At 38.1% G+C, this 17,525-nt stretch overlaps 1 protein-coding gene across 1 annotated transcript; it reads right to left on the bottom strand.

Annotated features, from left to right (window-relative positions):
* Window positions 1-1,404: 1,404 nt before the first annotated feature.
* lsm12b (LSM12 homolog b) lies at window positions 1,405-17,499 on the bottom strand. Its single transcript, XM_056246064.1, has 5 exons — window positions 17,334-17,499; window positions 13,711-13,844; window positions 9,476-9,585; window positions 8,089-8,215; window positions 1,405-2,093 (listed from the first exon to the last, which is right to left on the bottom strand). The coding sequence occupies exons 1-5, from the start codon at window positions 17,458-17,460 to the stop codon at window positions 2,001-2,003; spliced, it is 591 nt and encodes a 196-aa protein (XP_056102039.1). The 5' UTR covers window positions 17,461-17,499; the 3' UTR covers window positions 1,405-2,000.
* Between the last annotated feature and the right edge of the window lie 26 nt (window positions 17,500-17,525).

The raw sequence follows: 17,525 nt of genomic DNA, 5'->3' as shown, positions 1-17,525 counted from the left end.
AAACTGCACAAGTCGGTCTTCAAGAATACGGAGCGACTGGTTGAGTTGAAACATGCCACACTCATATCAAATTCAATTAGATTCCTACTTTAAACCTTTACTCGAAATCTGAACAATACCACATTTAATTCCAAAGCCACTTACAAATGAGGTAAGCCTGACATCTGCAGCCTTGGGTCTTGTTCCACTACTAATAAAGAAACTCAAAGCCTCAAAAACGTCAAGTTCTGATTTCAATCTAAAGCAAACTGCACCTGGATGCAGAGCGTCCTGCGTGCAACCCTGCTTTTGAGTCTCTATGACTTGATTTATCCTCAAAGCACATTGCATCACTCAAGAAACAAGAGTACTTGCTACATACTGAATATTTCATTGAACCGTCCATCAATTTCTAAGCAGGAAGTGTAGTCTTACAGTTAAGCATGTTAAAGATCTCAACAGAAACCCCAACAGAGCATCTTACACCATGTTAAATCTTTGACGTGTACCACGGTGAGGTGTTTAGAGATGGAAACGGGTGCCAGCAGTGTGAATGAAACGTGTATTAGTTACAGAGATAATCTAACCTTATTCAAGAACGATCAAGAGCTTTTGACACTTCCATAGTAGTGACAAGGAAAGTCAAAACCTTTTTATAGTTCATAGCAGTGATAAATAATCCATTGAAACTCTATTCGTGTAATTAACCCAAAGGCTGTTGGTAGATAATGAGGTTTAAGATATTTGAGCTGTAAACCTTGCTTTAATTACACGTGCACCTGGAACTACTTTTTTTTTACGGTTTCTAAAATTACTCCAAAAATGAAAGAGATTCAACACGTGACAAGAAAAAAGCGTTCTATTGTACTGGACAGAAATCCATGGTTAAATAATTTTGGAAAGAAGTACTAGCTCAGAAAATACTTTGTGAAATCTACATGGTTTGGGAAAATATGATGTGCTATTTGTTTCAAATAATTATGTTACAGTCATCACACGGTACATTTAATTCAAAGTGTCCAATTATAACGAAAATAAAACCAGCTGATTGATGATTTTACCATCTTGGAGCTGCAATATCAAGCATATTACAACATGGTATACTGGTTTGGCAAATGTAGAAAGTCATCTAGCTATTCCACGTGTACAAAACAGACGCATGCCATGCGCAGAATATTGTACATAATACGGCATAATACTAGTTTGGTAGCCAGCTATACTGAGCCACTGTTGTGTTAATGTGTATCAGTTTAACTACTGTGGTTTTTGCTAAACGAATAAAATGCTATTTGATTAGAACAGGTGGAAAAAAGCCACAAGTGTTTCAAGCATTTAACCCTTTCATTGAAAGGGCAAATATTTTTAACTCCTTTTGCAAGCATATTGTTTTCAAACATTTCTGAAAAAGCAACTGAAAGTACAATATTACAGTCAGAATTTCTGTTATTTTTATTTTAGAAAATGTCCTTTGTAACATGTGGCATCTGAAGTCACATTTTGTTTAAAATACAGAACAGACAGACACTTGTAGAACAAACAGCCAAAGAAAGAAAAAAAATGCATCAAAGTAAATAAAGCTAACAAGCTTTTCTGACTGGTTTGTTTTTTCTTTTCTTTTTTTGACAAAATGGAATAGAAGGCGAAGGAGGGATGTAAGAGAGAAGAAAATATGAAAAGCTATTTTTAGATGAAACACAGGAGGAGGAGGAGGAAGAAGAAGGGGCAGAGGGGGGATAAGACACTGTTAGTCAAAGAAACTATGGTTTGTTTGATGGTTGGTGTTTTAAATTATCTTTATAAAGTCTAATTTAGAATGAACTCTTTTCACTCTCATGTTTCTTAAAACATTTTTGCTTTTTTTTTTGTGTTTTTTTGTTTCTTTTGTTGATCTTCCAGACCCTAGGCCCTTGGTGCATCCACCCTCGGACTACGACGCAGAGGGGGAGATGAGCGCTGGTTTGGACCAGCTGTTAGGCCCTTGATGCCCGTGGTGCCCTCCCCAGATGAGCCATACCCCCCACTCAGGAGGATAAAGACGAGTCCTTCTGTGTTTGCTGTGCTTGTGTACGCTGCATCGACTTCTGGCTTTCCACATCTCTAAAATGTTTCTCAACCTGAAAAGAAAGACACGCAAGTCATGATAAGTAATTGATCTGACGCCTGTATATGCAGATTAGAGGTCTGCTACACGACCCAAGCCTCATGGGTCCCGAACAACTTGCGGGTTTGGGTCGGTTAGTTTCATGAATATCTTCAGGTTTGTAACTAAGAAATACCAGTGTTTTAACAAATATGTCAATGGAAAAGATGACTTATATTTTAAGGGACAAATATACAATTTTTGATGGAGTTTGGGGACCTTTCAGATCATTTTTAAAATGTGGTAGACTTGGAAAGGTGTTAATAAAAGACTAAGAAAAGAGGAGGTATTGAATAGCAATTTAAAATACTGAGAGGCTGTTTTTATTTTATTTTTTTGTGTTTTTTTTTGTTTTGTTCTTGTTTCCCGTATTTGTTCATGTGTTTAGTTCAAAAGCAAAAACAATAATAAAAAAAGAAATACCAGTGTTTTCCCTGCCATTGTTTCAGGTGGGCGGCTTGCCCCCCAAAACGACCCCCCGCCCCCCCTAACGACCCCCCCCATCCCCCCTAAAATGCTGACGAAATCCAGTCATCAAAAAGGAATTTACGTGGAATTTGTAAATCTTTTGAGGAATAAATAGAAAGCAGTTCAGTACACTTGAAATCAAATCGCGATGTAGACAAGTGTGTGTGGATATTAAACCACAAAGACAATTTACAGTTTTTTTTACAGTCGCTAGGACACATTTCTCAATACTTAGGTCACTTTTTCAAAACTCTTCACACAGTGAGCACAACAGAAGTATATGTGGGCTAAACTGTGGATCATTTATCATTGCTTTGGCACAAATTGCATTCAATGACTACATCTTTCAAAGTACATTAATTATTTTCTCACTTCGACACAACAACCGCCAAAACTCTGTGTACCTACAGGTCAATTTGCACATGCTTACATACTGTTTTCAAAACTGTTAAACTTAAGTTCAAAACAATAACAAAATACAAAACTGAATAAGACAGCATTTTGCCACATTTCTACAATAATATTGTAATGAAATATATTTCAAATCTAAAAATTAAATGGGATAAAAACAATTGGACATTTGGACCAACCACAGCTGATTCCTATTGTATCTGAATCAGTGGATTGTACTTTGGAATTACTCCAAAAACATAAAATATATAAAGTATTGAAGCATAGGCTACTGCATCATGTCCAATTCATTCTAGTAACATATATTGCAGTGATTTCTAAACAGTAGAGAGGTAGAAGAAAGGCATTTACAGAGGAAAATATTGTATAAAGTTTCCTGTTGTTAGTGTTTTTTAGTATTGTTTTGTGGGTGACAAAGTGTGTTTGTTGGCTGTCAACCTTTGCTAGTGTTGTGGAAGAATGTGTTGATTTGAGACACGTACGAAGTGATTCTGTACTTTTAGTGCATTTTGAATGTGAAATGAACTGCTGTGCCGAGCTGAAAGTTAGTTAGGAGAACTGTGTGAAGAGTTTTGAAAAAGTGACCCAAGTATTGAGAAATGTGTCCTAGCGACTGTAAAAAACTGTAAATACGAATCCTGCTCGTTCTGTGTGAATGAATGGTGCAGCTGACGCGCAGTTTCATTTACCACACACACACACACACTGAAGCACGTGTGACGCTTGCGCTGTTTTTTGGCCTATATGAAGACACAAATGCATGAACTTCCTCTCCAGGCTCTAGATCCACTCCGAAAGTCACTTCGTGATCATTTAACCGCTTCATTTGAGAAAAACTATCATCATGACAAACACACAGAAACTCAAAAGGTCTTCACGGCAACCCGTCAAAATAAAAGTTCGGTTTAACTTGACAGAAATATATTACCGTTGTACAGTAGAATTTAGATATGTCCCAATGTAATAATACTAACACTAATCCAAATAAATTATCATCAAAACTGAATTTAAGGAATAATCCATGTTTTATTTTTAACAGTAAAGCTCATTGTGCAGCACGTTATTTGACAAAAAGTTTATTTAATTTCATGCGATTAAAATTGATGATAAATGATAAAATCTGTGTTTTATGTCTTCATTTTATTACCAGAAAAAACAACACAGAGTAAGTGAAAAAAAAATTCATATATTTTTTTTAAATGTTGTATAAGTTTAATGATTCATAATACATTATTTCAATTAATTAGACACTCTTTTTTATTGCTAAAAGATTTAAACCATGTATCCGTAACACGCCCGCTCCGCAACACTAGCAGAAAAAAAAAAATCCTAGGGGAAACAAACACTGAATACTATATTTATGTAGTTAAGGTTTGAGTGCACAAGACTGTTTTTTGTTTGACTACATTCAGGATGTGTACTTTATTAAAAGAGTTCATATATCTGACTGCTTGTATTCATTGATGAAAATGTAGCCATGTGCAGTAATATTGCATCACATCTTGATGCATTGTGATCTCGAATCGAAGACATGATAATCGAATCATGAGACCAGTGACGATTCACGTGTGTGAAGTGAATGAGTGTACACTGAGCAACGCACCAAGAGTACTATCAATAAAATACTGCATAAAACATTTTCTACTATGATACCGGCATGTACATTTAAAAGTTTTAAACCTTGGGAGACGACATGATTACGATACACGAATGAATGAAATGAGCACAGCGCGCTCGTAAATCAAATAGCCGCATTTCCCTCGCATCTCTGAGATGTCAGCTTTGTCAGGTGCAAGTAAGCTGCTATCAACTAAAACACTACATCATTCACATTTTCTACTGTTTGTATTTAAATGTTTAAAACATTGTACAATATGATAAATGAATAAATGCAAAGTGCAAACTATATGAATGAAATGAAGCGCGATAGGAAGTCAAATAGCCGCGTCTCTCTGAACCATACACATTTTCTACCACTTAATGCGTCTATTTAAAAGTTTTAAACCTTGTACGATATGATCTTGTCATTTCAACCAATAAATAGCTCAGCAGTTACGTGCAGTGTGGGTCTTACAAAGCTGTTTTGGCTTATGGTAGCAAGTATACAGATACATGTCTACACTGACAGATTTTGAGTTTGGTCTTAAACTTTAAAGCTGCAGTAGGGAGTTTTGAGAAAACGTTGACTTAGCCTGAAAATTTGAACAAGCACAACTTACAGGTCCCACCCCCTTGCTCTCTGCTGCGCTACAGCCTCCCTCCACAGTTCGTCCTCCACGGCGGAGCCTGTCGTGAACGCGCAGGCTAGTAAACAGGGCCACCGATAACAGCGGATAAAAAGTTATATGGCACATTCACTAATAGGGACTAAACGTCAACAATATGCTTTACATTGACTATGGCCTGCCCATACTTTGACTACAAACCTGGTCCTCAAATCATTATGTATTTTGCAATAGCCTACATGTAACTTTATAACGTTGCACTCTTTCTATAAGTTATAAATATCTAGTAAGATAACGTTAATATAACGGTAACTAACGTAACGTTACAGTATGTAAGTAATTATTCAAGCGATATATAATGCTAGATAACGTGTGCTAGTACATTATTTCAGCAACATGACAAGCCAGTGAATTAGCAGGTTTCAATTGTTGCTTAGCAGAGTGCGTGACATTTTATCTACATGTTATGCAGCTAGAGTTTTGACACAGAGTCAATGGGCTCTATGTAATTCTTTCTTTTTCGCTTGTTTATCATCATCAGTCTTTTTCCTTTTACCTCTTTGTTTTATGAGCAGGAGTCACTTGAGAATTGGCAGTTTAGGTTGTGTCTCCGTCATAAGCACAGCTGCAGCACGCCGGCAATCTTGAGTTTGAACGACGGCTCGCGCTGTACAAGAGAGGGGTGTGATCAGCGCGTACACGAGCGTGACTGACACTGCTAAGACATTCCTCCTGGCTCTGATTGGTTGTTTCTGACCGGGAGCGTGTATTTCTGCAAATGGCAATTGGACCACTGGGAGGAGCCAGAAGAGCTTGATTTTTTTCACAGATTATCTGTCTCATATTCTACTGTCAGGACATAATGACAGTTTTAACAAATATGTATAAAAATATTTTTTACAAAAGTTACCTACAGCATAGGGATGCTCATATTGACCGTTTAACCGTTAACCGAAAGTAAAAAATTTGACCGATTAATACTATCAGTTAAACGGTTTAAGTTATTTATTTTTTATTTTATTTATTTAGTTTGCTGCATGGTTAAAAAAAATACTATATAGCCTATATTTGTAAACTCACTGGGCGCGTCGACACGCGCAACCGCACGTGCCTAGAGACATATTTCACTGAGCAAGCAAAATGAAGCGAGCGAGCGAAAAGAAGTAGCCTACTGTGTGGGACCATCTCGACAGAAAGGGCGACGAAGTTACTTGCAAAATATGCTACGCGGTATTAAAATACAGCAGTAGTTACAAGTTAAATGCAAATATATCTTGCGAAGCAAACATCCACAAGCAAATGAAAGTCGCTTCACGAAGCTGGCCATTCTAGCGAGACGTTATCTCTGTATTCCCGGGACATCTGTGCCATCGGATCATGTGTTTTCGGCCGCGGGTCGAACTCAACAGGCTGCGCTCCAGACTAACCCCACATCATGTAGACATGTTACTTTTTTAAATAAAAACTAGACAATATGTGGATTGAGGTAGGCCTGCTATTTTTATTTGACGAAAAAACTTAGTCTGGAGGGGGAAAATTGCATTTTTTTAGAAAGCTTCAAACGGATTCAGTGTTTTCTTTTTGTCATCTTAATTTGTTAACTATTTAAGAAATAAAATAAAGAAAAAACATAAAATAGGCCTACACTATTTTATGTTTATTTATTTTATTTTATTCTGTTGTCACTGTCAAGTGCGTGAAAATTGAATGTGAATCCAGGTTCTGTTGTTGATCTGCTCTGCTGTTTGCACGTTAAAATAAACCTGTGGGGGGAAAAACGGGTCACAGACACTCAATTTTATTTTTATTTAAATTAATAGGCTATTATAATCTTATCAGTTAACGGTTAATAATCGGATAACGAGTGTCGGTTGTCGGTCGGGAAAATTAACCGAAATGAGCATCCCTACTACAGCAGCTTTAACAGTACCGGTCGGGTTCGGGTCAAACGATCTCGGGTACAGGCTTCAGTTTAAAGCCCATGCAGACCTCTAACGCAGATGCACTATCAAACATAGTCTGATCCATTGTAGAAAGATTCAGCATATAATACAACATATATTAACCAAGACAAAACTAACTAAGTAATATTGTGCAAAATGCACCTCTTCAGAGTTATTCTTTCCAGCTAACTAACAAGCTATAGACAGTGAATCGCTTTCCTGAGGTAAATATAACTTCTTGTGGTTGGAATTTGAAAGCACAAAGCTTATTGCGATTATTGAATGGATGGAATGCAACAGATGTTTAGTGAAGTGACTGAAAACAGCATAGACTTAAAAGATTTAAGAATCAACATCGGTTCATCAAAATGAATTTTTGATTTTAAAGTGAATATTGTCGGCCCTTACCCAACCCATCCCTACGGTTGCATTCTTGTAAACTTGTAAAGGTCACAAATTACCATACAAAATAGCCTTTTATTGCACTTTTCGAACTTAAAAGTACTTAGTTGCAGGGAAACATCCGCCATGTAATTGCCAATTTTGACAGATGAGTGAATGGTCACGATAAAACACTTGTAGATCAAATGCTAGCACGTGATTTGAAGCATTATTTCTTGTATACAATTTGGCTGCAAGGAGACTTCATTGACAAATGAAGTGGAAAGCTAACAGTAGCTTTGCCATTTTATTTATGTCTTTCAAGCATCGACCAATGGAACGACTTTATTATCAGGAGTCAGAGAGATCCATTTAAAATATCCCACATTTGACTTAAGACAGGTTTTAAAATTGACTGCTGGTTTAACTTTTAATATTCTCCATCTCGCAAAACCTATGGATGCCACTGGAAGAGAGCTCTTAAAGCATTACTGAAATGAAAGCTATATTACTGAATTGAAAGATATTCCGTGATACTCACAATTTTGCGTATATGACTTAGAGCACTTCCCTCTTTGCCTTTGCAGTTCTCCACCTGGTAAGGTGGTGAGATTACGACGTCATCCATCACAATGATGTTCTTCTCCTGCCATTTACAGTCTTTGATGCTGGAAAACAAAGAGATCAAACATCAAACTCAAGATGGGCACACCAGCAGTGAGCAATAACGCTTAAAATGATCAAATAGTAAAGGCCCCGATATACTCACGGCGAAGCTCTTTTTTGTTCTTTGCTTTGGGGTAAAAAGAAGTTTGAAATACGTGAGCAGCGGAAAACTGTTAGCGAACATCCTGACGCTGCCCATGCTACTGAAAGCGGCGTTTAGATAAATATGTGCTGCATGCGTGCTTTCCTTTCAATTAAATATACATACAACAAAAATTACAGCGATGATAAAACAGTGAAGAAAGCATCTGATCATAGCGATGTGGATGTGTGCACAAGCTCTGCAATTCGGCACTCCAGTCATGTTTATTTATATACCACTTTATGCAAGAGATTGTGTTAAAGCAAGCAGCTTTACAGTATTAAACAAAAAAAGTGTCAGTCTCTTGCAATTAGAATTACAAATTAATTTTCTACTATAAAGCGGCTCTCTAGTGTGTTTATGTTTTTACTCACAGATGTCTGACCTCAAAGGAACTGAACAGAAGAAATGAACCAGAGAAGATTTCCACAACAAAGAAGGCAGAGCCTCAGAGCCACACACACCTATTACGCAATCATCACAGACCAATGGTAGTTTAAAGGTGTTTACCAGCCAGGGGTGCGTTTCCCAAAAGCAACTATGCTCGCAAGTTCCTTCATCTCGTTACTAACAGAAATCAAAGGAATTTGGGACCAGAGTTGGCTAACGATGCTTTTTGGGGAAACGAAACTCCGAAACTTTTCGAACTCCCGAGAAAAACACGAAACAAACTTCGTTTTGGCCTGTATTTGACTGAAATGATGTCGCACCAGTTTGTTCTTCGATTTTGCTTGAAGTATATCGGGGCCTTAATATAGAAACATGTTTCATGCTTAAATGTTAAAGCTCAAGATCTCAGTAGATGATTGTGTTTATTGAAATCACATTTAGACATTGTACTTTAATTCAATCCTCATGGCAGACCGCACGAGGGGGGACCACCTTGTCAAATGCAGAATACAACTTCTAGGCTGTAGATTTGACTGTAATCTTTACCTCACATGCTTTTAAAACTCAACTCAGTAGTATTAATAAATCATTAAAGAGTAAAAAAAAAAAAAAACTTTTACAATACAATCATCCAATTACCACTAGTTTAATTAACATCACTTTGGTTATAGATAAAAGACTTCGGTCTTGCATTTGGTTTCACAATGTAAGCAAAGTTTGCAAGTCTTACGTTTTGTGTATAGTCTGGAATAATTGCTGGCCCTCAACTGACACCCCAGCACTGATTGCATAGGCTTGGGACAACTTGTCTTCCTTTTCCGACCTTGCCCGACTGGCAAGCTGTAAAACAAAAGATGTCAAAGTAAGATATTGTCAGACAGGTATCATCTCAATCACGTATTATTTACTATCTAGTACATGTGTCAAACTTCGCTCCTGGAGGGACACGGTCCTGGAGAGTTTAGCTGCAACCTGCTCCAAAACAACTGCCTGGAAGTTTCTAGTAATCCTGAAGACCATTGCAGTGTCCGAAATCACCCCCTATACCCTCAAACACTATTGCCTACATTACTCCACTAGTGTTGTTTTTGGCGGCCTGTTTTTAGTTTTAGTCTAGTCTTTGCGTCAAGCTGTCATTTTAGTTTTTATTAGTTTTAGTCACGTTCATACTCTTTTTAGTCTAGTCTAGTTTTAGTCGACGAAAGACAGTCTAGTTTTAGTCAATGAAAATTGTATTTTAGCCTCTTTTTAGTAATGCAATTCTATTTAACCCAGTCAATATAGTATAAGTACCTAGTAGTATGGACAAAACCAAAATTTTCTTTTAGCCAAACCCATTTCAAACAATCTTATCTTCTTATAGTTATCTTATTATATTATTGTTACATAGACTCAAGAATGCATCCATTCCAGACACGGAAGACACTCTGATTTGAATTTACAACATTTATTTTACCAACCAAACATGTTAGAAGTAGGCTAGCCTACACACATGATGAAATGAAAGTTTTTCCAAATGTCATTTCTTCTTTTTCTCCCAAAGACGAATCCCTTTCTCTGTGTCAGACTTAACTTTGTTTGTTGTCGTTTATGCTAACACCTGTTTCACACATACTCTGTTTGCAGTGCGTATGTGGTGCGTATTTTTCCCCGCACCCATGTTAATAGGTTAGAGCCTATGGTTAGAGCGCTCACACCGCACGCGGATGCGGTCCGGCAAGGGGCGGTGCGTGCATAACAGCAGAGCAGAGATCTACACAGTACCTCAACAACACGACAATGGATGTAGGCTAAAAATATTGATTTGAAATAAAAAAGAGAATAAATGTTGTGATTGTGGTACAGCCGTAGATCAGTTGCGCACTGCAAACGCAACACATGTGAAAGCACAATAGCGCGTGCTGCTCCTGCATACACACCGCATACACATGGAGTAACTTATGTGTGAAACAGCAGCAGCTACATCTTCTAAATAATGCCGCGAGTGGGGCGCCTGCGTCTGCGCAGTGTGATCTGATGCAGCCCCTGAAGTGACACAGGACACAGAAATGCTGCATAATAATAATAATAATGCAAGTAAACGAGACGAAATAACGTTAAATCACATTTCGTCTCGTTTTGGTCAACGAAAATGGAGACATTTTAGCAGTTTTTATTTTGTAAACCACATTTAGTCTCGTTTTTATTCGTCAACAATATTGCATTGTACATTTAATTATAGTCATCATCACATGACCAGCATTTACGTTGCGTCTCGTCTTCGTCACGTGATAAAGGTTCGTTGACGACGATATTTAGTCAATTTTCGTTGCCGAAAGCAACACTATACTCCACTAATATAGTCCACTTGATGTTTAATAATTAATTGAAATTTAGCAAACTGTCAGCTCAAGTAGTAATGAAAATATTTATCTTGAACTCATGGAAATGGTGTATAAACTTTAATTAAACAATTTAATAATTAAAAATGAATTTATACCTGTATGATATTATGCTGTAGCCACATTGGACCAGCGGTTTGGAAAATGGATGGATGATTCAGCTGCGGGCGCCATCTTCTGGTAAGATGTGGGAATTTATTCAGCACACGACTGTCATAGTGCATTATGGGTACTCTTTGCGTTGAGCGTACGTACATCAGTTGTACACTTGTTACTGCGGTGCATTATGGGATTTAATGAATGCCCTTCCTAACGTCCACTATGGTTTCAGACACCACTACAAATGGCTGTTCCCTCATAGTGCCCTATTTGAGGGTATGGGGAGATTTGACAGCACTTGATTAGCTGGTTGTGTTTAAGGTTGGAGCTAAACTCTGCAGAACAATGAACTGAGTTTGACACCCCTGATCTAGCACAACATGTGAGAAACGTTTTTTAACAAACCACCATGGCTATGTTCAGACTGCCAGCAAAAATGAGATTTTTTCTAATCTGATTCAAACCACATTTGGAGGGGGTTTGAAATGCGATTCCAATCAGATTTTTACAGATGCGTCTCAAATGGTCTTTTGCATCACTCTTAATGTGACATACAATTATAACATCAAAACCGGCAATGGAAATGCCGGAAGTATTCATATGGTATGTCCAAAGATTTTGGCCGTGACCACAGCACGGAGTCTCAATATATACCAGTCTCCACCACGACTCGACAGGGCGCTTATTTGAAGAGTGAGATGATGCACCTCATTTTTCCCACATCCGTTTTGAAAGCCTCGTCTCATACGTGGGTACGCCTACGTCGTTACCAAAGGAAGCCATGCAGATAGGCTGGTTATGTCTGGACACATTTGATCAATTGCGATTAGTAGTGCAGGCAGTCTGCCTGAAAAGATCTGATTTGAGAAAAAATCCAATTTGCCTGCAGTCTGTACATAGCAGAGGACTAAGTGAAAACAGTTTTAACAAAAAAAAAAAAAAAAAAATTTAATATGAGACAAATACAAATAACATCAGAAATCACAGTATTAGCTGTCTACCAATGAATTAAGTGTATAGCAGTGCTGGTGGTAGAACTGTTTAAACTGTTACACATGTCTACTGTAGTAGATAAAACTGCCTGGCTATCAGTGGGAGAGACTGCTTTACTTTGACACAAGAGTGCTGAATGAACAGGAGGAACGTGAAAAACAGACTTTGAAGCAACTGCAAATAAACTTCCTTGTCCGGCAAAAATTGTATTAATATGCAGTCACAGGTGTGAATCTATTGCCTATTTGAAAGAACCATTGAATGTGGCTCATCTAACCAGAATTTACAGTCCTTGTGCAACATCTCTGGTGCACACGATTTTCAAGTTGCTCCAAAATGCTTTCTTTTTGGTTCTGTGCAGGCAGGATATGTCATCATTGTGTGTACCATAACAAAAGCCCTGTATCTGTTCGGTTTGATATGGATACATGTAGGCTGCCATTGCAACAGTTGCTACTAAGTGGACATAATATTTGGAGTTTCACATGCATTTTACATTTATTCATTTAGCTGACGCTTTTATCCAAAGCGACTTACAATTGCTATATATGTCTGAGGTCGCACGCCTCTGGAGCAACTAGGGGTTAAGTGTCTTGCTCAAGGACACATTGGTGGATTCGAACCCGGGTCACTCACACCAAAGGCATGTGTCTTATCCACTGCGCCATCACCACCCCTTGACATCAACAATTCCTACACAATTGACTATTCATTTTAATGAAAATGTATTAATATTCCTGAAAATTCCCATTCCTAGTCAGTACTATCCATTTCCTAATACTATAGTCTAAATGTGAGTGTTTTTCTTTGGAAAATGTACAATAGGCGTTATTAAAGGCATTACCAAAAGGTCATAGCACCTATATTGTCATATTAAAAGTACTGTATGTAAGAATGACTGCAGTCCAAATTCAAAATATCAGAGACCGTTGTTTCTCCTGCTCCTCAGACTCGACTGTGGGTTGGCAGTTTGAGGACACGCAACAGGAGCGAGCGCAATTGACGACGAAAACCGAGGAGTCAATTTATCCACGTTTTAATATGCTCTCGTTCATAGAGATTTTTAGATGGATACCGAGGCTTTTTAGGTTGGATAGAATCTGCAAGCTCTGACCCAGTTTGTTTGCTCGTTTCCAAGGCTGCAATACGCTGTTTCTCCTGCCAACTGGCATCCCGGGGTGTCGAAATACTATTGGCTGAACTGGCAGTGGGCGAGATCACAGACCAAAACAAAACCTGACTGATAACAGGAACGTGTAAAATAATAAGTCAAATAACAGTGTTTTTCAGAGAAACAAGTATGTGAATTTAGCATGTTTCCTAAATATCTGCAAAAATATTATAGTATTTTTATGCTTTAGTAGAGTAAAAAAAACTTACATACAGCACCTTTAAGTGTTACCATAAATTAAAAGGACTCATTCCAGTATATAAAATTGTGATCGTAGTAGTGCACTGGTGCATGCATTTTGAACGCAATATGTGATCTTACCTTGCTAACATTCAAGGATGCTAGAGGAGGAGGAGTTTCAGTGCGGTCATTAATTATATCCACCTCTGAAACATAGGCTAAGTTGATCAAGATGACGTCGCTGAGGTTGGGCTTTCCGCTGGAGGAAGGACATTCTGGCAGGAGGGTTAAGGATAAATCAAACAAAGACATCAATACATACTTATGCAGTTGTTCTCTCTCAACAGGTAGGTGTTGAAACCTCCCGTTTAGGAAATGACTTGGTTTACTAAACATCAAAAGTAGTTACTGACACTGACACACCTGTTTACAACACACCAAAGACATTGAGCGGTTCAACTACCACCATCCCATCCCCCACATGGTTAGATGGTCATTATTATAAGGCCTAGATGTAAAAGACGAGCGGAGTAAAACAGAAAATGAAACAAACATGAGTAATTGGTTGAGCAAGCCTACAAAAAAAAAGACAAGTGATGTCATACTTGTCAAGCGTCAAACCATCAAGACCACATTTAAACAAATGTCAGCACTGAGCAGTGACAAGTGGGATTTATAGAAATCTCATAAAGGTCAATCTTACGTGTGACAAGCAGATTCATTAATTCATCACTAAGAACAATCTTCATCTTTTGTAGATACCTGAAAAACTTACTTTCCAATTCTATAGATCCTGCTTAGCCATTTAATCTATCCTTAACCCTATATGAAGCATACTGTATCATATTTGATACGCAAATGTCTAAAGTCTCTAAATGACCAAAAAGTTTGCTGAAAAACCTGTTGTACAATCTACCACATGCCTTCTGTCGTCCGAGCTATGTTTATACTTTCTTGGCACGTAAAGTTTATTTTAATATAATTGTAAAAACATCCACCTTGAGGTTGTGGTGATGTGAAATTTTCAAAGATTTTTATTAAACCATGGCAGGTCAAAGGGTGTCAACTAGGGATGTCAATTTTCACAAATTCCCATGATCGATCGTCGTTTAAATTAACGATCAATTAATCGATTAATCGTTAGCCTTAATACTGCAATATGCGTCTGCTGCAGTGCATATGGCCAACAGCATGACAGCGTCTGCAAATGCTGCTCAAACCGCTATGTTCCTCACCAAATTAATGAGAATGGTTTTAATCTAAATAAAGGGCTAGTAGGATTGTAAAATGTTTCGATGTGATTGATAATTAAATTTCAGGGCTCGAATTTCGGCGCGGGATTGCGGGTATTGCGCATAATTCTAATAATTCCCACAGGTCTCCCATTTATAATGCAGGAAATTCCCGCAATCGTAATCCACACAGATTATAAAATCAAATCATTCTTTTAACAACTATCTGCCAGGCGCAATTTCACAAACAGCGTGAGTGTTCAGCGTGCCGCGTCTTCTATCGCTTCTCTCAAAATGTGTTGTGCAAGGCAAGCATCAAGCGCTGCGACGATAATAGGCCTACACACTCGCGTTTAGGAGTCGGGACATGACGGAATATTCACTTGCACAATCGGGCCAGCAGTGCATCGTGACTGAAGTTTACCATTTGCACGTCTTTTTAAGTCTTACCAGTTTAAACATTCAAGCGATTTTAAACTAATCAGTGCTCGCACGCTCTCTGAGATGATTTTCTATGCGCACATTCATAGAAAATCCGCCTCAAAAACAGCTGGCCAGTAACAAAAGTTATTTTTTGCGGATTATATTGCTTTAACACGCAAAATTGTGTCAATTTCGGTCTTCGTGAGTATACTCTAAACATAGTCGGTTTTGTCTTTAATAAGCATAAAACGCATGCCAGTATAATGAACACAGGATCCGTGCACTAGCTCATTAATTTAGTTGTCAAAACAACAAAATATAGCTTTAAGTTAAAGGAATCAGGATTAATAGCCTATATATATTTAATTTATTCAGGACTAAAATACTACCCAGTGTTATTTTCCATTTGATTACTTTATTCAGTTTCTGTAGGCCTATATGAAGTTAGACCCATTGAAAAACTTCTCTTTATTTGTCTTTATTTGTATCTTTATTCTATTGTATTTATTTGTGCTACTTTTTTCAATTTAATTAAACAGTTTAAATCAAGCTTCCTTGTGTTGTGTAAACTCTTAACAACAATATTACCCCATTGTAAAAATGCAATGAGCGCAAACATTTAGGCAAGATAAATGTAATTTTTGTTCGTAAAAAATACCCCCCGCCCTTCTCCCCCTTAAAAAAAAAATCCCCCCATGAGAATCATCTAAGTGTAATATGACAGTCCCAAATTAATCCTCGTTATTAGTCGTGCATTCTGCTTGAGCGGCGCGCGCTGAATGAATAACTTAACCGTTGAGCACTTTGCTAGCACGTTATTTAACTCAAAGAAACGCATCCTATGAGATTAATCAGATATATACAAAATAAACATAATATTACAAATAATATCTGCACAAAATGACGTGAATGCACAAGTGAACTTGAACTAAGTTACGTGCCATTCAGAATGACTCATGTTGTGGACGCGCTCTTCCTGGAACAACGCGACACGGCAACTAAACCCAAATAATTCACAATGTTTTATTACAATATTGTTCTCTTTATAATGTTATATAATATGACAGTCCCAATAGTCGTTATTAGTCGTGCATTGCCATTTGAGCTGCGCGCGTTAAAGATCACGTTGCGTCAATTCTTAACCAAATGCATCCAATATGAGATAAATCAGATATAGATAGGCACACACAAAATAAACTATTACAACTTACATTTGCACAAAACAAAAGGCAGCGAATGCACACGCAAACTTATAGTCATAATGAAGGTGTAAAATAGTCCCAAACATAACTCCGGCGCGCTCGCTTACATGTTTCGCGGTTGAGCAGCACGCACGCGCATGAACCTGCTTAATCGATGATCGATAAGGTTTATCGATTAAACGTGTTATCGACAATTAATCGATCATCGATTAATCGTTGACATCCCTAGTGTCAACACTTCTGCTCACCCTTTAAAATGCCAAGTCGAAAGATGTAAGCTATATTTCAGCAATTTCACTTGGATGGAAGGAACCGGTTTGTGATATTTTAGGACATAAAACGTATAGCATAGTGAATAGGTTGGAGTGTCATCCTTCCAATCTCAGCATTCACAAACTCCCTAATTTGTATAGGATGGTCAATATGAATATGACCATTCAGCCTGATATTATTGATCTGAGAATGTATAACTACAGGCTCCATGTAGTAAGATGGTAAACTAGTGTATGCTACGCAGCCTGGGCATTATTAGTTCTTACTGGGAAAAAAATAGTTTATAAACTATATATTATACCCTATGAGAGCTGCCATTATTACACTAGAAAGGCATTAGCTTAGCACGCAAGGCTAATATAGTCGGTCGCGAGGACATGCTAATCAGCAAGCTAACCACAAACAACACTTTCCCAACACGTTTTCAACTGTGAACCCACATCAAATCAACTAAGCACAGAAAACACCAAGCGACATACATAGCTGATCGTGACCAAACACAACATAGAAGGTAAAGGAAGCAAGAATAGGCGTTGAATGAGGCCACTAGCGCACACATAAACACGCTCGCGCGGAGCGTCAGTTTGACACAGTCCAGCCGTTTAAACGCACATATCCGAGGAATAAAGGATACTCAGAGTCAACATCTTGGACGGGTAATCGAAAGCCACCACCTCTCCCTGCAAACGTTGGCCTAAACAGGTGAGGCAAGAGACATGGCTCCCGACACTGAAATACTCCCCCGGTCCAGGAGCCGCCATCTTCTCCGCCAGGGAAACCGGAGCGCGAGCTTTACGTAAACGCACGCGAGGTCGTGACTGCTACG

The sequence above is a fragment of the Rhinichthys klamathensis genome, unplaced genomic scaffold (genome assembly GCF_029890125.1).
Source record: "Rhinichthys klamathensis goyatoka isolate OS25496 unplaced genomic scaffold, OSU_Roscu_1.1 h1tg000035l_1, whole genome shotgun sequence".
NCBI classification, from domain to species: domain Eukaryota; kingdom Metazoa; phylum Chordata; class Actinopteri; order Cypriniformes; family Leuciscidae; genus Rhinichthys; species Rhinichthys klamathensis.
The sequence above is the reverse complement of the archived record's forward strand: the minus strand, read 5'-3'. Positions and strand labels throughout refer to the sequence as shown.